General features: G+C 39.9%; 1 protein-coding gene across 6 annotated transcripts in view; it reads left to right on the top strand.

Annotated features, from left to right (window-relative positions):
* Positions 1 to 27,254, top strand: part of ehbp1 (EH domain binding protein 1) — a 148,855-nt gene that overhangs the window by 35,808 nt on the left and 85,793 nt on the right. For 4 of the 6 annotated variants that reach the window (XM_042009941.1, XM_042009944.1, XM_042009943.1 and 1 more), the window contains 6 exons: positions 4,753 to 4,934; positions 7,233 to 7,372; positions 8,754 to 8,861; positions 10,625 to 10,762; positions 12,083 to 12,344; positions 15,168 to 15,417. In XM_042009941.1, coding sequence (XP_041865875.1) covers positions 4,753 to 4,934; positions 7,233 to 7,372; positions 8,754 to 8,861; positions 10,625 to 10,762; positions 12,083 to 12,344; positions 15,168 to 15,417 — 1,080 coding nt within the window. The remainder of the gene's footprint in view (positions 1 to 4,752; positions 4,935 to 7,232; positions 7,373 to 8,753; positions 8,862 to 10,624; positions 10,763 to 12,082; positions 12,345 to 15,167; positions 15,418 to 27,254) is intronic. The other 2 variants (XM_042009945.1, XM_042009942.1) reach the window with 1 other exon arrangement.

The raw sequence follows: 27,254 nt of genomic DNA, 5'->3' as shown, positions 1-27,254 counted from the left end.
ATGAATAAATTGGTCTTAATCTGTGTGGTTGTGTCTATAGTGCCTATAGTGTGGCATTCATAGACGGTATGTAAAAAGGGCCGCCTTATCAGTTATCAGGGGAGGCCAAATTGACACAGAGGAATCACTCCATTGTGTGCGGATTCAAAGAGAGATGTGAGCACATTGGATGTCTCCATTTCCAATAACTGTGACCTTGAGGAAAGAGGAATATCACTATGAGCCCCCCTCCAATCTGCTGACTGTTGAATTTAGAGAGAGACAGCTGATTTTGGGTATTTATTCTATAAGGTACAAATAATACAGAAAAAACAGGTCATTAGATTAAAAGCTACAGAAGACTTGCTGTGCTTTGTCACTTACATACTGTAATATAAATTTAGCAAACACGTAAATACAATATTCTCTCCTCCATGCAGTCTGTGTTTGCAGTGCAGCTGACCTCAGATTGTTCCTTCTTCCACCTTATTCATTGTTTTGTTTTATGGTGGCAGCTTAACTCGGATAATCATCTGCTTGATGTGGAACCAGTGATTCATCACTTATCATCTTTGTAAAGCAAAGCCATGTGTTTATCTCCTCTCTACGTCAACAAGATCACCACACTCTCTTCATACTACTTCAGCATTAAAAAAATATAAGTTGCACAAGACATACCCACAAAGGGAGCATGATACGTTTGAGAAGCTGTTAATATTTGTACCTTTTTGGATCTTTTCATTTAAGGGAAGATCATTTGAAATGAAGTGACCGGTGACCTGTGTTAAAAAGCCATTAGCTGATTGGTGTTGGACACTGCGTCTGTTTGTTCGTCTTGCTCCATCACTGCCTGACTGGCAGTGTGTATATCCCAGACCAGGTCTTAACAAAGAAACCAGGTTCTTTCAGCACTCAGCCTAATTAATCCATCTCACAGTGACAAAAGGGATCCCTACCCCTCCCTTTTCTGGCCCGTCCCATTGGCATTTTAGGGCAGAGGGATTCAGCAGGACCCTTGGGCACCCTCCTGCCCTGACCCCTGCCCCCCCACCAGGGGAGCATCTGTGGATCGATCCAGAGCCAGCTGGCACCAGCTGAGTGGGGCAGAACTCCCCTAAAAATTAATAAAACAAAGTAAAAACCAGCTCTACTCCACCCCAAACACACCCTCTTAAATGGAAATCTTTATTTAAAGGCAGTGTTTAGTAACAGGAGGTTGGTTTGAGATTTGTTTATCTCACTTTTCAACCTTTCAGCCTTTTTTTAAAATTTTATTTGTGTGGTTAAAAATAGTAAGTCATGGATAACCTTTAAAAAAATAGACTGTAGTTGTGAACAGTTGCAGCTAGGGTGCAGCATCCAGCCATCACCCCTCCCTTTCTCTTTCTCTATTTTCTCTTTTCTTGTCATTCTTCACACACACACATGCACAGGTATTTTGCCTTCCTCCGGGCTTAGAAAAAGAGAGCATATTGATAGTCCTATCCTCTTTGTAATAAATTAAACTTCTGTATTGTCCTTCCTTTTCATTTTACACATTGTCACATCCTCCTAGTCACCCTAATCCCAGTCACCCCCCCACCTGCAATACTGTGAGTGACAAGTTGCATCCAGGGAAATAGAGCAGATTTCCATTGTTTGCTGCCATTACTCAAATCTGTTGAAATGGTTTATTCTATTCTTTTGCTAGAGTATTTGCATATCCTTAAGTATTTCCTATTTTTCAAGACCCCCCCTCCCCCTTCTTTTCTCCCTATTCTCCTTTCACTAAATCCCTTTTCCTTAAGTGTTTGATGCATTTGGCAAATTCATTCATAAAGTATCTACATGCGCTATTAGCTTAGTATAATAGCCAGGGTGTAATCTGCAAAGAGATAAGAGGTGGTAGGAGAGAGTTTTTTTTTCCCATCATCCTCCTCTGATGGGCTGCTCTGTGGACAATCTGGGGTTGGCAGCGTTGCATTGATACGTCATTATGTTCCCAAGCCAAAGCAACGAGGCTCAAATGTCAGCATGAAATGTCAAGTGGCCTTGCTAGTGACTTGGATGGTTTCTTCTTTTCTTTTAATTATTGGTTGGAGCAGCGAGAGAGGCAGAGAAGAGGAGGTGAAGATGGGGAGAGATGGAGGGTGTAGAAGGTTGGATGAGATGGACCGCTGAATGCTGACTGCAATAAAAGAAAGGCAGGATTCAAACAGAGGTTCCGTCCAGTTTTAGGTTTTAACACCTTATGCAAAAGATTCCCATGACTGACACGATTGCTTTCTCCCATTTCCAAACAGCCTTGTACTTCAGCTTTGGTTATTGAAAGAATAAAGTCATTATTAAAAAATGACTGGAGTTTTATTAGTTTTTCAATTTTCTAAGGCTTCACATTAAGGAAAAAAAGTCAATATTGCACCAACTTTTATGTATTATTGTCTTATTTGATAGTTATGATAGAGATGACAAACCATTTTCTTTTAAGACATTTTCTCCCTGATGTGGCAGGTCTGCCACACATTAGATTATTCTAGGGCGTTTGGGGCTTTTTCAGATTACCTGATTTTGTTTTGTATTTAGACATAATTTAATCTGCACATTGTTAGTTTTTTATATATTTTTTTTATTGAGGCAGAATAACAAAAACAAAAGATAATTCAAATATAAGAAATAAAAGGAGCAGAAAGTAGAAAAATCCTAAATGAACACAAAACAAATTTAAACATGACTTGCTCATTATTTATCCATTTTAATTTTGCCCATACATTCTATATTATTCCAGAAACAGCACTGGCCTTTCTCATTCTAAATTGTGCCTTTTCTTGGCTGTTTACATCCACAATAAAGTGAATTTAATTACAGTTTCAACTTGGGATGTGCACGACTAATTAGTCAGTGGGCACAGGACTCATAGTCGACTCATAGTTTGGGCAGGGTGAGTTACATTTCACTTCTCAGAGTTATAGAACTAATGTTTAACGCTGTTTGTGCAGGAGTTACTTTGCATCTATGGCCAAAGCAAAAGACCAGAGCAGACGTTGCCGACAGCAACAAAAGAAAAGGAAGCATGTCAGTGTTTCACTCAACAGGACAAAGTCAAATGCACATTGTCCGGGATGAAGCTAGCATAACAGCACGATGAGGGCTCACTGATTAAACCGTCACAAATGTTGAGCTTCAGGAGGAGAAAGACCAAATGGAAAGACAACAAAAAATCTCCTTTTCTCTCAACCTGTTCTATAATGCCGGCCACTAGAGCCCTTTCTTGGATTACAGTTTATTTGGCAGTTAACATAATGTGTACATGCTGACTGAGCGGACCTTTTTGGCTATTGACAGCCACAATGAATCAAATGTAATTATAACTTGATTGCTGCACACATGGAGTTCATGTTTAATTATAATAATTGATTATGCTATAATAGCTGTCCTATTGATTTTGCTTTCTGTTTGGAACTTGAAAAGTTTCTCTCTGTACTTTCATTCGGTACTGATACAAAGTCTGTGTGTGCGTGTGTGTGCGTGTGTGTGCGTGTGTGTGTGTGAATGAATACCCTGCAGTCCTTAGTGGTAAGGCTAAGAATGAGTTTTCCCCACAGAGCGACAGCCTCTGAGGTGACTGTATGTTTTTATGTGTGAAGACATCAGGAAACAGGAAATGTAAAGAGCTTCTATCGGTTTATCTAGCGTACAAGTCGGAGTATACGTGTATTTGTATATGTGCTCTCAAACTGGTGTAGTGTGAAAGAGCTAGCTGCTCTGCTTTGTTCGGTATGGTGCACATGAGAGGATGAATCCTTAAGGCTCCATTCAGAGCTGAGACAAGAAGGTATTTTACTGTGGTATAAACCCAGAAGTGTGTGTGTGTGTGTGTGTCTTTGTGTGTACAGTTTTATGCCATTTTTAGACATCAATGCAGTGAAATCGAGACACAAGGGGAGAACAAGTGAAATCAGACATTTCAAGAGAAAGCATATGCCATACAACTGCCTGCTGCTTTCATTCCACATGGTTTGGGAAGGGGACACATGTGCACGAGTGTGTGATCCTCACGATGGTTTCCATCCTAGCATCAGTCCCTTCTCCCATGCAAATGAACATGTATCATTTAACCGGGAAATGTGGCAGTTTCCCTTTACAAAATCAGAATCAGTTAAAAGAGAGAAGGCACAACATAAAATATGGGCATTGTATGTCAGTCGTATCAACACAGCACGGTGGTGAACCAGTCTGATACTCGCTGACAGCATGGTGCTTCCATTGCCAGCCTTGCAGCAGACAAAACCCATCAGTTTTGTTGGAGGGAGGGCAGACAAAAGGCTGGGACCTCCCCAACTGTTCTGTTTCCATATCTTGCAGTCAGTGACAAGGCTTTCTGGCAGTTTTTATTCTTAACACACAGTTCTTTGAGCAGCTTGTGTGCACACACACAAACACACAGGCCAGTGTCCCTGATTCTATAACTCTTATCACCTGGTCTGTGGCATATTCCCAAATTCCAATTTGACTGCCATCCACTGGCCCAGAGCACATCTCTGAAAAGAAGCACATGAAAAACAGCTTCCACATGGACCTTTGATAGGAAATATATAGAGGAGGGATTTTACAACAGAATTTACAAGGCCCAGCCCACCTCTTTGGCTTGTACGTTTGCCAGTGAATGCACCATATGCACCTGAAACTGATTCACCTAAATTTTGTGCAAAATGTATCTTAAATGTCCTCTTGATCTCTGTGATGCTCATTTATTAATCTATATGTAATGGCTTGTTCCTCTTTTTCCATCTTTAGGAGTCTCCATCAGGGCGGAGGAAGGCGTTGGCCACCAGCAGTATAAACATGAAACAATATGCCAGTCCGATGCCCACACAGACAGATGTCAAACTAAAGTTTAAGCCTCTGTCAAAGAAGGTGGTGTCAGCCACGCTGCAGTTCTCTCTCTCCTGTATCTTCCTCCGAGAGGGAAAAGCCACGTAAGTTTTATTTTGCAGTCTTGTTGTTGGAAGAATTCTTTGGATGCTCAGTTAAGAAATAATGTAGTGTTTCAAGTAGTTTAAGAAACACTGTTTGCGGCATTTTCAAAACACACAAAAAGAAGACCAGACTTTTAAATTGCATGTGAACACATTTGTCTAATTGAACTTGTATAAAAACACACCTGAATAGTGAAATTGGAAATTGAATCACTCTTACTCAAATTATTCTACATTCTATTCTACAGTCACTTAGCAGACGCTTTTATCCAAAGCGACTTACATTTGAAAAAAAGAACAACACAAGCAAGAATTCAAACAAGATGCAACATCATAATTAAGTGGTAGTCAGACTGCTGTGAGTCCAGTTGGACCAAGGTGATGTCATGTAGTGCTAGAGGCAGTGCTAATTTTTTAGGTCATTTTGTTTAAATACAAGATCACAAATTCATCAAACAATATCATCATGGGCATAAGTGCACACAGCTTATTAAGTACTTGGTTGAACCAAAGAGCTGGACAAATCTTTTTAACTCATTCTGAGTAGAAGAGTTAAGCTAAGTGCGGAAATGCTCCTTTCCGCACAAATTAGCCAAGGTGTTCCACATAAGCTCCATCTTTTTGCATCTTTTTCTAAAAAAAAGTAAAGCATGATTATTAAATTATTAAATTCTTAAAAGCTGCCCTCATTCACATATTTTCTGTTTCTTTTGTCAGACGGCTAAACGCAACAGAAACTGTGACTGGAAAGCATCTCATTAAGACTTTGTGTCAACTCACAGTCACTCAAAGCATTTCCACACTGATTCTCTACTCTAATAAAAGCCTGCTTTTATAACTGCTGTCTCATCTTACAAAACTTTATTGCAGTGATTTTTGGTTAAACTACACACGTTTCTGACCTTAAAAGTCAGCTTCTGACTTGTTTTGATGGAACACTGACATTCATCATGTATAGTCCTGAGCCATCGTTGCCCTGCAGCATACTGAGGCTGAGAAACTGCACTTCACAAATTTTTTTCCAGCCTGGGACATCATGCATCACCATCATGAACGTGCACCATGGCTGATTCAGCAAAGAAAAACATAAGAACACATTGTTAGAGGAAGCAAAGAAAAGAAAGGGGGAAAAATCGTAAAAGAGCAAGACAAGAGTCAACATCGGACTAACTTTTACTGGTTGGAGATGGCTCAGAAAACAAAGGATGCACCGTACATGTGGAATTAGGCAGTTTAGGAGGCGCCAAAGTGCAGAAATCTGCCAAAGTTCAGTAATGTGGCTTTAAACTAAGTATTTTTAGAGCATTATTAGCTCTAGTCATTTCTTTAACTGCTGATCAGAATTAACTGTCAGTAGCAAAGCAAAAATGAAAGGAATCAATGAATAAAATGAATGACAAATACTTTATTAATCCCAGAGGAAAATATAAGTTTTATTTGCATGTATGCTATTGAAATTGCAAAAAGGTAGTGCTAAAGATATTCTTTCTTATTTTTCTTATCAACATCAGGATGAAATAATGTAGCCATAACTCTAAAAATTAACTTCTTTAAGTCCTTTTTGCATTGGATTTCTCGGTATACATTTAAAAAAAAATCACAATATTAAAATTGTGATTGTTGGTTACAAATATGCCACCTTCAATGTCTCAACTATAATTTGTCAGTTAATAATAAAAGAGAGATTTTCTAGCTGCTTGCTCTACGTTTCTTTATCAGTTTGAATTAAAAGCACACATGTTTTCACTCAGTGTTTGCTGCTTCGTTTTCAAATCTTGAAACCACCAACATTCATTTGTGGACACACACTCAGTGACTTTTTGTTAGTCATCATTGCCTGATAGCAGCAGCACATACACAATGAGCAAGAGCAAAGCAGCAATGCCTTTGTTGTGGCGTGGATGGCAGGTCGATGGCGCGTAACCCTTGTTAACCCTTCGGGGAATGATGTTGGCCACACACAAACAAACTCCATCACATCAGTTCAAATGAGCCCATGGGGCCTGGGAAACACCAAGCACAAAGAGAAAAGAGAGGAGAATACAGCAATTATGATGGAGCGGTGGGATCAAGGGACGGAGGGGGAGCGTGAAAGGCAACGTAAAGCACAAATAAAAATATAGAAAAGGATACACTTGTGTGATAGATGAGAAATGGTTGGAGAGAAGAAAATATACTGAGTGAAGTTGGGGTTGACATCACCAAAAGGTCCATTTCTTTGTGTTTGTCTTGTACTCTTAAATATACAGGCTTGTTCTGAAGCTAGGTTTGCTGTGAACATGAGATTGTGTGTTCCAGTGATGAAGACATGCAGAGCCTGGCCAGCCTGATGAGCATGAAACAGGCCGACATCGGCAACCTGGATGACTTTGAGGAAGAGAACGAGGAGGACGAGGAGAACCGGGTTAACCAAGAGGAGAAGGCTGCCAAGATCACAGGTATAAAATGGGAATGCACTTTTTATTCTTTGATAGGTGACACATGTGTGGTTTTATATGACCAGGTGTAATCAGCTTCTCTTAATCCTAACTGTGGTAGGTTTACTGCTGTTGAAATGTCTCCATTATCGGTCTGTTATACAAGTTAACAGCACATTGGTATTTGTCACTCTGTAGCTATAACTTGACCTGGCAGATGAAGGCTTTGACTCTCCTGAGTTATCACCGATAGCAAAGCTTCCTGTGGGGCATCAACTTGGCTTCTCTCTTTATTTTTCTAGGTGTTGTGTATGCACACGTGCCTCCTCACATAAAATAAGCGAGGATTTGGAAATTCATGAGCTTTATTTACCATGTTCTGCCAGCTTCAGGGTGTTTTTTTTTCTGCTGCTCTGGCTTTCATACCCCCACCTCTGTTACCCTTCTTTCGTTCCTGTCCTTATTTGGGTTTGGGTCGGGTAAACCAGTGCTTGCTTTCCTCCTTCCACACATACATGTTGAAGATTCATTCTATGGTCTAATGTATGGGCACTGCTGCTTCCTGCTTCGCTTAATCCAACTTTTCAAAGCGGCACCTCCTCACATTAGGCTTCATGCTTTCTCTCCTTTCTTTCCCCTTCCCTACTCTTCATCTCATTTATATGTATATGCATTGAGCGCCTACAGCAACGCTTCACTAGCACGCATCTCTAAATCAAAGGCTGGGCCAGGCTGCCAAAACTCTCTACAATCATATTCCTCCTTGAATGCTACCTACAGATCAAACCAACAAGCTGCCAGAGCATTTCTAACACAAGGCTAACCAATGCATAATCTCAAAATGATATCTAATCTCTTGTCGTTTCTATGCAGTATGTAAATATTTAAACCTCAGTACAACTGTGTGTGTGTGTGTGTGTTTGTGTGTGTTTGAGCGTCAGTGTTAGTCTATTTGTCTATACCAAAAAGTAAAGCCAGACAGGACAAAGCTAACCATAGCATGCTAGTGTTTTTATTTCTAAATGCACTGCCTTTAATCTTTATAATAATTACTTTATTATTTTTACTTTATTAATCACAATTCGGAAATTCAGCTCTGAATTTGACCCATCTCTAAATGTACCAGAGAGCGGTGGGCTACCCACAGTGGCTCACCTCCTTTGGCACTCCAGGGAATTAATGTGCCATCAGAGGCATTTTATGAATTAATTTAAGATAGTTTGTTTAGCAGTATGAGTAACGCTGCACTCAGAAACCTACTAAATTGACTCTTTTCTAATCTGTAAATGTAAGAGAGTTTGTACTTCAGTTGTGTGAGGATATTCTGCATTGGGTGTGTTATTATTCTTTGTTCACTGCTATTCTTCCTCCCTCCTTTCCTGTATGGACCTGTCATTTGCAGAGATAGTAAACCAGTTGAATGCCCTCAGCTGCTTACATGGGGATGATGATGATGATGTTCCAAAGCGAGCACGCAAAGCAACAGCTAAGCCTGCTGCTTCCTCCCAAGGTCTTTTTTCACCTTTCTTTCACCCCCCGCCCTCATCCTGTGTTCCTCGACTCGTCTTGCATTGACTTGTGAACACTGTGTGACCTCTACCCTACCATTTACTACTCCAACTTCTGCTTGTATTTTTATTTATATTAATATTTATTTTCCAAGCATTCCTCCCATTTTGGTTCTTGTTGGTTCAACCCCTCCCCACCACCAATCCCTTAATCCTCCTTTACATTGGTATTGTGATCGTGTTGTGGTCATGTGGTATTATCTTGGTCCATGTGATGTGCTGTATATGGTGCTGTGAACACATCAGTTGGTGTTTATCCTATTGTTTTATGGCAGTATGACCTTTTCCTTTCTTATACTGCAACTGGAAGTGAACCAATGTAGGTTTTTTTTTAATATGATTAATTCTAAAACAAATTATATATGTATGATAATATTTTTGAGTACGAACAACATTGTGTTGATTTGTTTTCAGAGCAAAATTAACCCTTAAAACTCCAAGCCAATTCTTGGTATTTTTTTGTGCACCTGGTTTTATTCCACGTAAAATGCATGTAGAACGTCAACCCTTTCAATTCCAGTTAACATACAGACGTGATTTATTTAAGGACATCCTCAGTTGTCATATTATGAGGCTAAAATGATGTAAAAATGAATGTATTATTAGATATACAACCATAAAGGCAAACCATAATAACAAAACTTAATTTATTACTAATACTTTTTAGACAGTGACCAAGCTTTTTCTCAAATCATTCTCTCAAGTCTTGACTTGACTTTTTTGCTATTTACAGTTATTTGTACCACTTCTTTCTTTCATTCATTCCCCTTCTATCCTCACAAAACCAGCTCAAACGCAGTTTGTTTTTGGTGCCACCGTCCATCAAAAACATCTGTGTTGCTTTATTCCAGCCATAGAGGACCATTTTTTGGTCTTTTCAGACAGAAATAAAACTTTCCTGTCATTTATTGATATTTGGCTGCAGGGGCGCAGCAGTTTTAAGGGTTGATGGAATTTATTTTTGTTTGCATTTGTGGTGCTTTAATCGAGTCTCTGGGAAACCATAAGTGGACCTACTTTTGCTTTTACTCTACTTTTTTTTTTGTCATTTCTTGTTACTCCTCTGGCATCCTTGGTTTCTCCTTCTTGGATAGGGAACAGTCACCAATCCACAAGCAGATAATGCATACAGATGTAAATGCATTTTACTCGTGCAGTTAAAATAGGCCATGTACGATGTCAGAAGGAAGCAGTGAGGAAAAGTGCTGCATCTCTTATCAGCTTCCACCACTTCACATAGCCACATCACATATAGACCGACAGCAACATACTCATAGCACTTTTCTTTCTCATTCAGAGTTTCACAAAGCTCTCAGCAGCATTTCTTGGCATCTGCCTCACACACATTTACTCTCTTTTGAGACTGACCCACACCCTGGCAGCATGCAACTGAGCAACAGGGAGCATGATGAAGATAAAGTGAACATGTTTTACCCTCTCCACCCAGGATCTCCATAGCAACTCCATGCTTTCTTCACTGTCTCCCACGGTAACCCTCTATACCACACAAGTTTTCCCAGAATGCCACTGCTGTACATAAAGCAATGAGTGCTGAGGTGGCCGAGGAACACGGAGAAGTTTCTTTCTGCTCACGGTTCACTTCAAGTGCAGATTTTGGATATTTGGCTTTGTGTTATTCTGTTTTCATTAATCTTGTTGTTTGTTGTTCATTTAAATGAGTTTTTCTTGGTCTCTGTGGCAACAGAACTGATTAACAAGCTGAACTTCTTGGAGGACGAAGATCAGGAAACTGATCCGGTCATGAACACTAATCCCTTCGATGAGCCTGATGGCCACCTTCATCCCAACCACCTCAACCCGTTTGGTGATCCTGATGAGGACGGTAGGTGCAGCTCTGTCAGCATCTAAAGAAAAACATGAATGAATGAACACTTCCAGTAATTTTGACCTGCTTTAGGCTTTGATCTTAAAGAATTGTTGCAAAAAAAAAAAAAAAACTTTGGAACATACATACCACATCTAAAACAGGCTTCAATCCTTTAAGGCAGACAGCTAAACCAATATTTTTGTCTGGCTACCTGAGCAGCCAGGTGTGTTGGTATGGATTATTTATTTTTGACTGACATTCTCCCACACACATGAAACATCTATCTAGTGGCATGTTTGCTTGTTTAAGATGTCTCTAATCTGTAATCTTAGCTTTAACGGTCACAGACGTGCACTACTCAGAAAAAGTTAGGGCTATTCAGCTTTTTGTATGTCAGAATTGACCTAAAATGCATTATAACCTTTACAGGTGAACTTAATTTGACTTTATCTAAACTTTGGAATGGATGTGTACAACTTTTCCGATTAGACAGTGACACTCTTTAAATGCTTTATAAGGCATAAAAGTAAATAAAGTGTTCTGTCTTTTGGTCTCATTTGTACTTTTAATTAATGTAGCCAATATGATCATGGGAGTCAATCAAGCATCTGCTGCCCAGGTGTATAGCGAGCTGATTTTATTAAAGAATGACCAGATCCTATATGACCTAACAGGCTGAATGGCAGAAATCTGCAATGGAACATTGAAACGTTGAGGAACTCTAAATTCTTTGTGCCTGCAGGGATCAGATCACACAACCACAGACCTGAAATACACATATCATCATGATCAATTCCCAGCGCAAATACATTTTTTGTTACTTTTAACTAAAAAGTAAAACTTGGTAGATTGTTGTCTTCTGTTTTCTTCTTTCTGTAACACTATATATTTTGAGATGTGCAATGAGAACATGATATTCCCCAGGTAAGATAATAAAGTTTACCATGACCTTTTCAGTGTTTAAGGACTTTTTGCACAACATGCTGTCGTCTAACAAGATGATAAAACATAAAACAAAAGCCATGAATCGATTACTGAATGTTCTGATTCAGTGATAACAGTCCTCTGCATCATACTGTTCCCATTTAGACATCAGGAAGAGCTATAGTAAAAGCTGAATAATGCTGCACAGACAAAACACACAATGAGCAGTCAAATAGACAGTTATGTACATAATGCTTAGCTAGTTCCTAAGATAGACTGCAGTCACATTTATTTTTTCCCCTCTGCTGACTAGCTTTCTGCCTAAAAGATGACAAGCTAACAAAGCTCTTGTCAAGTCTAGTACAGCCTGTGTTGTTCATGCAGTCAGTATTCTTGCCTCATGTCAAACAGAGCCCTCCACCCAGTCGGCCTTTCTGCAGCGAGTTAATGATTCCTACTACGACCAGGACTCCTCAAATCCGTTCAATGAGCCGGATGAACCAGAGACACAGTCACCTCCTGGGAACCCCTTCGATGACCCTGACCAGGACATGGATCCCCAGCCAGACCCAGAACCCCCCAAGCCCAGGCAGAGGAAAGGTGTACGGCCTGTCGACATGAGCAAGTACTTGTATGCTGACACTTCTCAAAACGAGGAGGAGGAGCTTGACGAGTAAGACTTCATTACTTCATTTTTCTGCAGTCTTCTTTGCACTAGATTTTGCAGTTATGTGGTTGTTATGAACTCTGGATGTCAGTAATGCATCTAGCATGATTAATTCTGTAATATCACTTTTATGTTTTAAATGAATTGCGTTTTATTATTTGCAAAACAGCTCAGCAGCGTTGCTCTCTTTCCCGTAAGATGACTATATTATTTGCACTATTTGAGACTCACAACTGCAAAGTTTGGTTCCTGCTGACAGGCCAGGTCCTATAAGACCCCTCCTTGTGGAGGGGTACTTATTTGTAGCTGCAGCACCACCCCCTCACCCCCCACCCCCCAAACAGAGCAAAGTGACGAGGCAGCTCTTTCAACGGGAACAAGGGCTCTGTTGTTTCACCACATTCTTCATCCTTGTCTCCCTCCTCCTTTTTGTCTTGCCCTCCCTCCTTCTCTCCCACCTATCAACATGTTACCCCATACTTTCCCTCTTTGCCATTCTGTTAACTTCCTCCAGACTCTCCTCAGTTTTTGTTTCACCTCACTTCTCCCTCATCCTGCCTTCTGTCATTCCTTTTCCTGTTCTACATCACATCAATCTGCATCAGTATTTGAATTATTTAAAGCAGGATTGCAAAAGTTATGGCAAACGTTTGACAGCATCTTTGCAAGTTTACATGATAAAAGTTCAAGAAGTTGACCAAATTTCATTCTGCAAGGATCCTGCTGTAGTGCTACTCTTAATGAGATGTTTCACTGAAAATGTGTGACCTCCCCAGGAGAGTGTCCGTGTCTAAATTATGTGAACCCCTTGGTTTTGGCTGCCATCACACAGATCACCACATGTTGTAGCCCTCCCAGCTGTCTAAAGAGAGACAGGTTATTGACTGGTGTCTCTTTTCTTCTGTCTCTTACATCAGGATCTGTTCTCTGCAGAATAGAAAGTTCAAGAGGGCAGCACAGTGTTTTGACTGGAGCCCTTTCATACGTCTCTTAGCCAGGACTGGTCTATTAAAGCTCCTCAATAGGACTGCCTGCTTTTCTTTTCTTGTCTTCACGTCCTGTCTTTTTTCCAGCTTCCATCATTTTATGGTTAGATTGACACTGAGTAGCTCTAAATTACCTTCTCTTTCAGAGATACTGAGTCAATCAGTTTTTTTCCTTCACTTTCTCACTCCCACCCTCACTATCCTGTTCTCTTGTTTGTTTAGGATTGCTTATTGCATGTTGAGTGAATGTCTTAAGGCCATGGCCCCTGCTTTCTGGGCCTGCATATTGATAACATTCTGGTATGTGTGTATTTTGGTGCATGTTTGTGCGTGTGTGCATGTCCTCATACGCTTGCCTGTCTGTCAGTAGTCCACCTTGGGCAGTGAGGATATGAGGTCACACAGTCCTGACCTCAGTGCACCTGCATCTTCTATTAACTTACCACTTGTGTGTGCACTTCATTGTTGCTCCCAAGTAGTGGTTTCCTTCTTTTTAATTAATCACTGTGAAGTTGAAAGCAATAATAATAGATGTTTTAACATTTTGTACACAGATATTTAGCCAAATAGGGATTTACAATGCTTTCTCTATGCATGCACCTAGCTAAAATCAACTCTTGTACAACACCTGTGCTTTGTAATCTTAAGGTTTTGGAGCTGGCCTCGAAAGATTTTACTTCAGATTTGCATACTTGCAAATCTGGAGTAAATTTTATTTTATTTTATTTTTTTTTTACAGTGACTGCAAGAGCGATGTTTCTGTTGGTGAAATTTTGGACCAAGTAATCTTTCAATAGCTGCGTTTACACGGATCCGATTAAACGTCCAGTCAGAATTAAAATGCATCATGTAAAGACGGCAGCGCATCATCCGAGCTGCCTAAACTAGGATGAATTTTCCGCTCGATCAAGAGGGGTTATTTAAAACTTTTAACTTTCCAATAAACAGGAAAAAATAACTATGCATATTCTCATTCTGATGATGCTTGAATGGTTTAGGGGTTTGGGGACAAGAGTTTCAGGAAAGGCTTGAAAAATGGCGGCAACCAAACAGAAAAGGACTGATATACAACATTTTTGTTGGAAACTCAAAAAGACTTGTGGCTTATTGAGCGTCTCAATTGTCAAAAGGCTCAAAACAACTTGTTTATGCAGTTAAATTAAGAAAAATTCTTCGTCTAATTCCTCTTCTAAACTAGTACACGTTGCACATATCAAAAGCATTACGGCCATTTTAAATCTTTACATCATGTTAACACACAGCTGAATGGATCATTTTATCTTGTGGTCCATGTAAACATGGACCACAGCTGGAATCTCTGATCAGATCAGTCAAATTGTGTTTGATAGTGACTCACACATCTTATTGGGCTGAAATTTGAAACTTTTTAAAACACTGATTGGTTTGCATCATCAAGGTTCACAAGAGCTGGGCACGAGGTTTAAAAAACCTAATGTTGTCCATTAGCTGCATTACCCTTATTTAAAGCTCAGCATTGTTGCATTTCCTACAACTGTCTGGCATGGACAGGTGCAGAAAAGGCACGTAGCCCTGGTTAACATGCCTTACATAAGCATCATACATCATTTTGTTTAGGTCATTTTGCCTATTGCTTGTTTTTCTGATGTCATGCAGCCCTGTGTCAGGTTTGACAGTGTTGGTTATTCGACCTGTTCACAAACTGTTGCTCGTTGTTTGAGGGGGAAAAACAAACAAGCTTAATTTCACACGCCTACATCTGTGCACATTGCAATAAAGAAAAATTGGAATCACCCTTAAATGCGATTTCTGTTTGCTTTGTCGTGCTCTCTTCTGTCATCTCACCCTTTGTCTTCACTTTCAGATCCAATCCGTTCTATGAGCCAAGGACATCAAGCCCAGCACAGCCACCCGCCGTTGGCGGTCCCTCTCCTGATGTTGGCAGTAGCCAGAAGAGGAGGGCTCCACCGCCCCCAAGTACCAGCACTGGCCTCGGCCCCAGTCCACCACCCTCCAAACCCAGCTCTGGCCCAGACAGGGAAAGAACGCAGCCTGTTGGACCCAGCCCGGTGGCTGCAGTGATAGGGAGAGAGCTGGCCTCCTCTTCCCCCAAGGTAAGCAGGCTTCATTTGAATGTAATAATCTGTATGTAGCCGCATGACAGAGAAATGCATGCCCGTAACAACAAATCCATAAATGCATAGGAGCAGTCTCTGCGGGAAATCTGGGTGTTTCATTTGTTGGAGGCAAGGATTTTGAGAACTGAACTTTTTTATTTGTTAACCAAGAGAGCGTCAGAAACGGGCTTTAGTTTGAACACAATGAAAATGTCAGGTTTTTAAAAAGATTTATATTAGAAACAATTGAATGAAAGAAATAGAAAAGCAATTTTACACATTCCTGTAATCTTTGTTAGATTATTGGCATACTGATGCAACATATTCTTCAGGTCCAAACACAGTCACACAGACCTAAATCTGAATTAACATCATTATAACTCTGCAAACATGAGCTGTATTCCCGACAGCTTTGCTACTCAAAAGAAGATTCATATTAAAATTTTAGGTCAGTTTGAAAATTGCATCTTATTAAAATCAACATAACTTAGAACTGAAATAAATGATTTATTAGTTTAAAGAACTTGTATTTCAGATAGTTTATGGCACATAAACACCACATCTTTAACATAAACTTGAGCCCTTTCTTCAGTCTAAATCATGCTGTGGGGGCAGTGTCATTACAAGTGAGTGATTTGAAGCATTTCTTCAGAGGTGGTGTGTCCACATCCAGTGGTCTTTACATTAGCTTTTTTTCCGCCTGCACAGTCTCATCTTCTGGCCCATTCTTTATGCTCATGAAACTCACTAACTGCTCGTTTGAATACAGGTATTTGTTTATTGGGGTGTTTTCATATATTTATTTATTTATTTAAATGAGGTAAATCATGGCTGGGTCTAATTAAATGGCTGATGGTCACACACACTCACGGCAGGAGTCAGACCACTGGTGGGGAATGATTGGCTGGGGGTGTGGGGAGGGTTGGAGGTTAAAATTTGTGTGTGTGGGAGGGTGTAGGGGCTCAATGAACCTGTGTGGAGCTTAAACACAGGGGGCTTAACTACAGCACAGTGATCACAAGGGGGTTTTGACCCCCTGTGCACACACACACACACACACACACAGAGTACAGTTACTTCTACACAAACCAACACACACAGGTCTCTCTTCCCCATGCAGCTGGCTAGCTGACTGTTTTAGTGTAGCTGGGCGGGGATGCTGGCCGTCCATGTAATTATGGCACAGTGCCTTTATCACCCAGCTGCAGTTGCCTGTGACCGTGGGTGAGGGGGCCTAAACCACTTTAATTACCCAGAGCCAGTGGCCTGTGGTGGGCCACACTTCGCCAATAGATGCCCCTGCCTCTGTGGGTTGGAGGGAGGGAGGAACGGAGGGATGCGGAGAAAGAATTGTGAGGACTGAAGAGGCGTTGTGCACTGAAGGAGAATATGTGGAAGATATTGAAGGGTAGAGGACAGGAAAACAGTGGGAGGAAGAGAAGGAAGATGGCCAAGGAACTGTAGAGAGAGATAGGATGCTCACAGTAAGCAAGGATAGGCCTTCAGGGTTTGTTGACATATACAGCAAGTGTGAATAGGTTTTTTCGTTCTTATTCACACCGAATGCAGTGACACACGCACGCCACAGCCCTACACATGAGCTGTGAGATGACCTTTGAATGTATGAAGTCAGAGAGGATTAAGAGGAGACATTCCCACTATGAGAGGCCAAGACGAAACCAACACATCATCACATTACGAACGTGCACAGAGTGTAAATGTGTGCTTGAGCTTACATGCGTACATGGATCTGTTCTTACAGTTACTAGTGTGCCCAAGGCTCAGTTCAGTGAGCATATACCACAGGAGTTATAACCTTCCCTCAAAACACACCTAACCTCTACCTCCACCAAGTCAGCTACATTTATTTTTACCGACTATTCATGTGGGAAAAATAAAGTGTGCTGACCCAAGATAAACACACACATCTTGGTCTAATCTCAGAATTTGAATAGAAATGGTGATATTGATGCTGACATGTTCAGTTACACATTACAACCTACCCTGAAGGGTTTGATTTTTTTTTTTTTTTGTGCTAATCAAAGGAGATTTATCATGTTTTGTATCTCATTTGTATTTTCAGATTTGTGCATTAATGAAAGAAGCTTTAAATGTGTTGTTATTAAATAACGAGTGTTGACTCAAAAAAATTACTTTTCTTTTTCTTTACTAGTCTCATATAAGAATTTACTTGAGCAGACTTGGCATCAAACTTTATCCTGGGTATAGTTTTTATCCCCCTTGTCATTGCATTAAAACCTCCCACTTCAGTGCCAGCCTGTGAAAAATCGGCGCATCTACAGGACATATGGTGTGCGCCCACTTACACTATACACAGGTATTAAACATATGTATTTGATTTACATTAAGCTCTAAAAAGAGCTTAACACTCTGGATTTTTGCCAATACAACATGCATTCAACTCTAGAAATTTATGCTAACACTGAACCACTCAAATGCATGGGCAGCCAGTTAGACCAGTGCATGCAAATCTCATATACAGGCTCGGTGGGTTTAAATAAAAAATATACATCTGGCAACCTTTGTTTGCTGATACTCACGTCTTGTTTTATGCCTTTTCTTTGACTTTTTGTAACCTCTGAGTTACACTGTTCATCTTTAAGTATTTAAGGTCATTTTCATGTTTGCATCTTTGTCTCCTAGTTGTTAAAAATGATACTTGAATCTGCCATTAGATGCTTCATGTCTCCTGTAGAAGTCTGTCTGTCCATTGTCCTGTCTGGCTGATATAGATTCTCAAATGTGTCAAGTTTAGGATGTGTGAAGGAGACGGAGGGATGAAAACGTCTGCGGGATTAATGTAAATGAACAGAGGGAGTTCCTGTTGGGCGGGCTGTGAGCTCTTGTCTGGTCTGATTCAGTCCATCTCTTCTCCCTGGAGCTGATTTCTCCCCTCCCAGTAATTCAGTGATCCCCTGCTCCTCCTTTTTTGTTTTATCTTCATCTCTATTCCAAAGTCAGACCGCTCTACACTTAGATGCTCTTATCTTTGGATTTTCATCAAGTTTCCGCTTGGTGAATTATTTGCGTTATTTTCATATAAAGAAAAGTTGGAAGTTGGCATATGTCTGTTGGCAGAAGTTTAAAAAAAAAAGTTTGACGTTATCTGCTGGAATTTTAGAAAAAGTAAAGCAAATCCTTAATTTTCTTGCACAATGTAGATCTTATGCGTCACATCCTTGATCTGCTGATGCCTTAATAGACTAAAGGAGAAAGCAAATAATCTTTGCAGATTTTTAATTACCTATTTCAGGTTACCTTATTTATTTTATTGAGACTTTCACTCTGTCAGTGTCATTTTATTCCTCACAAAAATGTTTCAAGTATTACATTATGATTGTGCCATCTATCGTCTTTCTTTTCTCACACATACAGACACACACACACACACACACACACACACACGGAGACACTCAGTCTTTTCAAGGATGATACACCGAACCAGCAGCAGATGTATGTCTTTTTCCCTTTCAGCTGAAGTGCTTCTGTGATTACTAATGTTAATCAAGGGGTTCAAATTAAATACTTTTTCAGGTTGTGAGAGCTCGTGTGCTGGGGGAAGCAGAGGCCAGGGCTTTCCTTCCTCCACCCGACTTTGTTTTCACAGCCTCTCCTTCAGTTCAGACTACCTCCAAATTGAAATTGGAATAAATTAACATTATTTAATTGAGTTCGCAAAAGGCTGCGGTATTTCTTAATTAGCTTTCACCGAGGTTCGCGGCAGGAGAGGACCACGTACGTACTGTGAAGTGTTTCTGAGGTTACCGTGACGACTGAGGGATGTTTTTTACAGGACAGAGGGGAGCCCAAGAGACAAGGACAGCCATCTCTTGTCTTCTGATCTCTGCCTGCTCCAGTGTCTCCCGTGTTGTTATCATTTTATCCATTCCAAAGTTATTTCATCTGCTCTGATAAGTTTGACATAGCTTTACACCAAGGGTCATAAATCTAAAAGAGTAAGTGGGCCTTCTGTTTTTAAATGGTTGGTAAAAATATTTTTGTTCAGCTTTGCAACAGCTGGCATTTTTTAGTATGTAAAAGTTTAAATAAATAGTCTTGGTCCTAAGTCAGTAAATTTATAGTATTATTATTATTATTATTATTATTATTATTATTATTATTATTATTATTATTAATAATAATAATAATAATAATGTTGTTGTTATTGTTTTATATTTGGCCTTCAACAATATTTCATACCACAAAATAAATAAAAAAACAATCCTAAAAGGGATTTGCATGTAGTTTTTCAGACATATTTCTGATTTCCAAAAGAAAAATTCAGTTCTTTAGCCAAACATACTAACCCCCATTTAAAGGTGGGGTATATCCATGGGCACCAAGGGGAAAATTAAATGACATAATATACAGAGGGGACGTTTCCATAAATACAATGAATAAAGTCTGAAAAACAAAAACAAAAATCCGTGTCTGACAAATATTGTGATTCCGTTTTTAGTTTAATCTTTTAAATTTTGAATTCCCCCTTCATGTTCTGAAAAATCTAGTTTTTTGTTTTGTTTTTTTCAGCCAAATTCTCGTCACATAGTTTAAGATGTTGAATTCCAGAAAAAAGTTATTTTTAAAAACTGGCTTACAATAAAAAGGAATGATAAATAAACAAATTCGTTTTAGCTGTCAGCACTGTTGTTTTTACACTTTGGGTCTTACTAATGTGATGTTTTATTTATAACATTATTTTATTTTATTTATATGTAAAATACATATATACAAGCAAAATCCTATGTCAGCATTGCAGGCTTATGAATGTGTATGAATCTTTGGTGATGGTGTGGATTGGCAGCCATGTTTCCATCCAGCAGCTGTGACTACAGATGTAGCTTACCACCTCCAGATGTAAATGAATAATGGATTCAGTGTAAAGCACTTGAGTGCCTTACAAAGTGCTACAGAAATCGAATCCATTATTATTAGCATGTATAGCAGCTGATATGGGTAACAAAATTCGCAGAAAAGTTGTATTTCTTTGTGGCAATTTTAACTTCGTTTAGTTAGATTGATGTAATCATCACAGCGGTGCTTCCACCTCTGATGAAATCTCACAAATGTTATTTTTTTATACCAAGATGGTTTACACAGAGTTTGTAATTGCAGAGAATGTTCGTCATTTTTGAGCAGAAACCCCCAAAATACCCTGGAGCTTAAGAGGTTAAACAAGAAAACTGGAGGTGAATAGTTCTAGATCACTTTTATACATCTGTTAACTTGTATGGTTTGTACTGTTTGGATAAGAGACCAGAGGAGTCTAGCATCTCTTAAATTTTAGAATTTGGCATCGGCTTTAGCAGAAAAATGGGCATAGCAGCCTATTTCTGAGACCAAAGCATTGAAGCCTCAGTGGCTCCCCTCGGCCACGTTAGCCTTTTCATAAGCTGTGTAATATTAGGAGAATAATCCTTGAGTGGAGTAAGTCTAAATCATTACCTCTCAATGTCTGCTTTTTCCTAGTGAGGACCCCTCCCCAACCCTTACTTGCAGTCTGTGAGCAGTCTGTCATTGGATCTTGTGGGAGAGCAGAGGCACAGGTTCTTCTTCCATGCAGTTCAGGTCCCATCATTGTGCTTCCTGTTGTTTCAGGCTGCAGGGCATCACTGTCATCAACTTAATAGAAGGGAAAGGCATAAGACATGACCAACTCTTGAACAATCTCAGAGGTTTGAGCCTTCTCTGAAAGTTGAAGTGAAATTGGTTCTAGGTTCTGTGGATTTTACCGAAGTTTTAAACGTTGAGGACTCTTTTGGTTGCTCATTCTAATAGAATAAATAAAAATGTTGTATTAGGGCTCAGCAGCTGTTTCAATTTCAGTATTTTACTCTGCTGTCATGAAAGGACACTCATTTCTGTGTTGTGTGTGCGTGTGCGGTGTTGTGAGGGATATATTTTGATCCAGTTTCTGTAATGCGGCTATCATTTTTCCACCTCTTCCTCTGTTGGGTGCATGTCGAGTTCACAAGTTAAGCACTGCGAAGAGCTCACTCTCCTCAATACCCACGCCGGCTGGTGTAAAAGGGCCTTCCGCAAAGCGCCGCTTGTAATCTGCCGTGGGTAAGTCCTCCTTAGTTTTATCTGCCAAGGATTACCTCACAAGCTGCAAGCAGGAGAGAACGAGGGAGACGCAGAGCACGAGAGAGAGGAATGAAAACCAAGTCAAACAGAAAACGATGAAGATGGAGGAAAATGAAAACAAATCGCTGTGTAATCTCTGAAAGAAAGAGACCTGCTTTTGAGTTGAAGGGAAGTTTGCCTCGCCTCTTATTTAGAGAGGGAATTGACTAATCCCTCCATGATTGATGTCTGCTATGAGAGGCTCTATAGCAGACTAATAGGGCTTATGAGGATGACCAGAAAGTCCTTTGTGTTTGTGTGTGTGTGTGTGTGTGTGCGCGCTCCTGTGTGCATGTGTATATGTGAATGAAACAAACCTTTTTGTCTTGCATGTCCTTCTATCCAGTGGCTGTAGAGGCCACGGGTTTGAATGACATAGCAGCCGAAGAAGGGGTAACTTTATCTTAATCTGGTCTTAATCTGCCCCAGTCTTCCAGGTGTGTGTGGGCTTAAACCCAGAAGGATCTAGGGTTTGGGGGTGAGGTTTAAGGGGGCTTCAGGTGAAGAGAGAGAAGCGCATGCACTTGAAAACTCCTTGGACCTCCTGTGGATCTGGGACCCCACACACATTTTTAAAACAGTATCCAGTTTTGTCAACCCCCCTATTTATCTGCAAGTGGCCCTTACTACATTTTTAATTGAATTAAACCAACCATATTTCATTATTTAAAAAGGAGCAGGCAAGTATCTTATGAATTAGTCTGTGATTTGACTTAAATTGTGTGCTTGCTTTAAAGTGTGTGTGGGAACTCTCACACGTTGGTTGAGCAAAGAAGAAAGGGTGTAGAAATGATAAGACTTTAATTACCTCTTTATAAAGCTCTTCAGCACCCCCCCTCTTTTAGGCTGGTGCTGATGGTATGTAGGTATATGCTTTTTATTAAGTGCTAATACTAAGTGTAAGTTTGCATTTTGACTCAAAGATCACAGAGTATAATAATTTGCTTTGTATGTGAAGACTGACAGGAGTTGGACTGATATGGAAGATTTGATCATTCAGGCCTGTATTGGCTTTAGGTTGATCAGAACTTGGTTACAAAGATGTTGCATTATTTAAAAACAGGCTTTAACTTCTGCTGCGTTTTGATCATTCAGAAGAATTGTTAAAGAAAGAAACTTTGAGCGCATTCATACCAGGATAATCTGGGAGACTTGTTTCCACTGGGCAGGGAATTCCAAAAAGTTGACTTTCCTTTGGTTTGCTTTCACACTGCATTTTCCTCAGGCGGACCAAACTGCCTGGACCACATCGCACAGTTACAACAACTGCTTGCTAGGGGTGACACTCCCATAAACGACAACTAACAAGGAGGGAAAACAAAGGAAGAAGAAATAAACCTGGCTCATCGATTGGTCAGGACCAAAAGTGCTAGGACATTTTTTTATACTTAGCTTCTCATGCTTTAATGGGCTCACTTAATTTCTGCACTATCACTGTATGCTTTCTCTCCTCAGTAAATTAGAAAAGACATGGATGATCCAGTCCGAATGTTGTGCACTCCTGTGGTACGACTAAAACAGATTTAACAAGTTAAAACTAATGGAAACAGCAACATTTAATGTGGTTGAATTGTTTTAAATCTCAGAGTAGAAAATATGCATCGTCATCGAGTTTTAAGTCCTAATGAGTTTACACAACTAAACTAATGTGTTTCAGGGTTGTTGTACTGCAGGATTATTCATCAGTCAGTGTCATGCAGACGAGTCTCTGTCTTGTCATTAATGTTACAGTTTTGTTATAATTTTTAAGTCGTATCAAAACCATATTCCTCACAAAATGTATTCTTCACATGTCCACAACAGAATTACTTTATAGCAAAGTTTAAAATGGTGCAGAGAAGTCTGTCCATTCATCGGCCAGCTGTGGAGGAGAATAAATTCAGAAGTAGCTTGTGTTGTAGCAGTGGATTAGTATTAGATGACTTGTCCATTTATAAGTAGCTGATGAGAGCTAAATCAAGAGCCTCAACACCACTCATACACTCTACTGTGTCAAGTTAGTCACATTCTTCTATTTTTCTAAACTGTAATTCCACTTTCTCTATAGATAAATGCATTTTCTGTCTTTTAGTATTCCCTTGTCATACTCGTCCCTCTGCTGTTTCCCTGCCTCTGTGTAGCATTTTCCCCACCACAGCTTCCTCCTGTATGTGTGTGTTGATGCATGTGTATTCTGATCAGGAGTCAAAGGGGTGACTTTGTAATTATGTTCATTTTAATTGGCTGTGCTATCACCCCTCTCATCACTTTGGAGCCCACGCTGGGCTGGACAATGGCAGTCTGTGGTGCGGGGGTTGAGCAGCCGCTCCGTTAAGGCCCCTCCTTCCCCTCTCCGCACACACACCTCATAGACATGCACATACATCCTCTTTACCTGCAGAATATAATTCCTGAAGTGGCCTCCTTAATGAGTTTCCCTGCCCAGGCTTAGATTAATTGATAAATGTCGTCCTTATCAGCCGATCTCTGAATCCGTTGCACCACTAATTTGTTTGTTGAAGATGGCAGCTAAGAGAGATTAATACGGTATAGATTTATAACAGAAACTGCCCTTTCTCCTCCTTTCCTTTTTTTTTTTCCATGTCTCATTCTGAAAGGGGGATTTTTGAAAACTGGTTGAGACCTGATTGTGTTAGTTGTGGATGAGCAGATGAAGAGATCGTCCACTGGAGATCTGCATAATACCTAGGAGGGAGCTGAATATGGAAGTGTAAAAATCTTTAACAATCTGTGACGTTGTCCCGTGTCATACCCACCTGTATCCCGACATCACACCACATCCTCACCCTGCTCTCAGAGATGCAGACTCAGTCTCAAACTTAGCCCCCCCCCCCCCAAGCCAAAGCTAATTTGCAGAGGCGTGAGCGTGGGTAATGCTTCTGCTGTTTCCATGACAAGCTAAAGCCATCGCTTACAACGCATTATGCCCCCACGTTACATGTTAGGCGAGCGAGGGAGCGGTTGGGCACACTGAGCTGGCACACTCGCTTTTTGTCTGCCGTCTCCTCCAAACTGTTTTATTCCGTGTTTTTTTTCTCCTCAGTGAATGCTTTTTATTTCAGTTTCTGTGCTCTCCTGTTCTGACTTCTGTTTTTTTGCTGCTTTGCGTGGTTCTGCCTTTGGAGCAGAATAGGCCTTGGAAGCAAAACGATGCTGGAAAATGAAGCAGCTTTTCCCGATTATTGCATTTTACATCTCTGTAGCCAACTGCCGAAAGGCCCCCTGTCTTGGCTTGCAAGTTGACTGCTAGATGGGAAATGTATCTACTGCAAAGTGAATCCCTAGCAGCCCCCATTTTGTTCACAATGAATCTACATGTTGTTTTTTTTTCTCTCTCTTTTTATTTTCGACATGCTATAAAGATTAGTTAAAAATTGTGGCACAAGCAGGTCAGTTTTGTCAAACCTTGTAACACAGCAGTTTAACTACTTGCTCCAAGGAAGCCAGTTAACTCACAAAGATCTTATTTAAGATCTTATTTCTCATGTTTCACCTTTACACATGTGAAGAATGAAGGCTGACTTTTCAAAACAGTATCTACATGCACAGTCACACATTCATGCACACTCACTTTCTGTCACGACTGTCTGGAAGGGGAGCCCCTTCTTAGTGTGATTACCACCATAATGCCATATTTCCTTTGTATGTTAATGTGTATTATTTTTCACGCTACATTCGCTCTCCTCTCTTATTCCATCGTTTTGTTGCCCCCCCTTCCCCCCATTTCCTTATTGTTCCATCCACTCCATATCTCCATTTACATAATTGAACTTTTTATTGGACTTTGCTCCATCCCCTCTGCTCTCACGGAGGCAAATGTATGAAACCAGAAGCACAATTTCATGGCTAAGATGATGCAAAGTGATTGTTCTTGTTTCCACATCATTCGTCTCTAATGTGCTGATGTCGGACATATAAAGCTCGGATTAAACTAATTGCTTGTGTTGATTAAATAATGGTTAGGTGCAAATGAGCCAATCGGATGAGTTTTTTAGCAGCAGAGTGGTACTTAGTGGTACTTAAAGTGCACTAACCCTGTCCTCTTAAATGTGAACAGGTGTTAATATTTTTCAAGTGTGTGTTTGACTCCCCAATCTGAAATGCAGTCATCCATACAGTGCAGTGTAGCTACATATAGTTATACTGCACTATTTGAAGCATTTAGTCATTTACAGTAAGTCTATTTGTACTTAGCACTGCATGTGTATGTGTGTAAGGACTTCTTTCTTTCTTTCTTTCTTTTTTTTTTTTTTTTTTTTTTGCTCTAGGCTCCCTTGAGCGGATTACAAGTTTTAAAGAGTATGAGATTCAACACCTTCTCAAATCTGACACTCTGACACTGTTTTGAAGCCTCGAAAGTGAGATTGGAAAGACATGGAAGCTCTTTCCTCTCCACAGAGTTGTGGGTTTATGTCATTGGGTTGAGGCCAGTTAAGTTTCCATTGAAGCGTCATGCCCCAGAGGGAGAGACAAAGCTGCCACTTAAAGCGTTTGACTTGTATCTTTTTTATGACTCAGAAAGGCCAGTTTTAGTGGCTTCTGTACTCTTAAGTCCTTTACTTGTGTTTATTACCTTGTGAGTTTGTTTATATTTGTTGGTTTTCATTTGAGCTAACAGCTTTGCCAGAAATAGCTTTTTTTTCCTCAACTCTGCAGTTGGCCTCAGTACCTTAATTGCCACTGACCCAGATTGCTGGAAGTTAACAGACTTCTCTATAGTGATTATTTGAATGATTCTATATTAATTAGATAGTGGGGATTAAGCTATAAGATATTAGTATTTTTGAGAGTAGGTGTGAAATATCTAAAATGATGAAAGTTAGGGAATTTTCTAATACTTTTTCCATTTGTTTTAACCATAAATTATTCTTATTGTTATCACTGACCAAGTGTTATCTTTTGATTTAGAAAATATAAACAAATTCAAAATTTGATACAGAAGTACAAACAAAAAGTTGGGAGATAGACGGAGAAAGACTGGGGTTTCCAGAGTATTCAGGTAATAGCATTTTGTAAGCTTCTGCTATTCGTAGGTTAATTTGTGACAGGTAAGGGTGTCAGTATTGGGTATAAAAGGAGCACTTACCAAAGTGTAAGTCTTTCTAAGTATGGATGAGTTGTTGCTCAACACTTTGTTCCAAATTTGGACATAAAAATTACTGATACGTTCCACTTATTTATTTATTTAGTCTTTCAGCACTTACGTAGCGTAATATTGAAAAAATATCCAACTAGTTTTGAATGTATTAAGGCCAAGCATCAAAACACATACACTATCATCAAGGTGACATTCTTTTCTGGGAAGTTTGTGATTATTTCAGCAGATCATAGATGGACATTATTCATCCAGTACTGTTTCCGACTGAAAATGTATCATGAAGGGGAGAATCCAACAGCAACAACCGCACGCTTTTGAGCTTCTAAAATCATGTATTCAGCAAGAATAGAAACAGATTCCTCTGGGGAATAAGGTGGTTTATGTTTGCACTAATTGACAGTATTTTGCATCTTTTCTTTCTCACATACAGTAATTATTGGACATTCCTCAGATCTACAGTAAAGGCAACTCGCTTGTTTCAGATATTACTTTTTCTTAAAATCACATTTTGGAAACAAAAATCCACCTAACACCAACAGGAACCTAGATGCTTCCATCACCAGGTTTCTTATGATCTTCTTATTCACGC

This window comes from Melanotaenia boesemani, chromosome 16 (assembly GCF_017639745.1).
Source record: "Melanotaenia boesemani isolate fMelBoe1 chromosome 16, fMelBoe1.pri, whole genome shotgun sequence".
NCBI lineage: Eukaryota > Metazoa > Chordata > Actinopteri > Atheriniformes > Melanotaeniidae > Melanotaenia > Melanotaenia boesemani.
The sequence above is the reverse complement of the archived record's forward strand: the minus strand, read 5'-3'. Positions and strand labels throughout refer to the sequence as shown.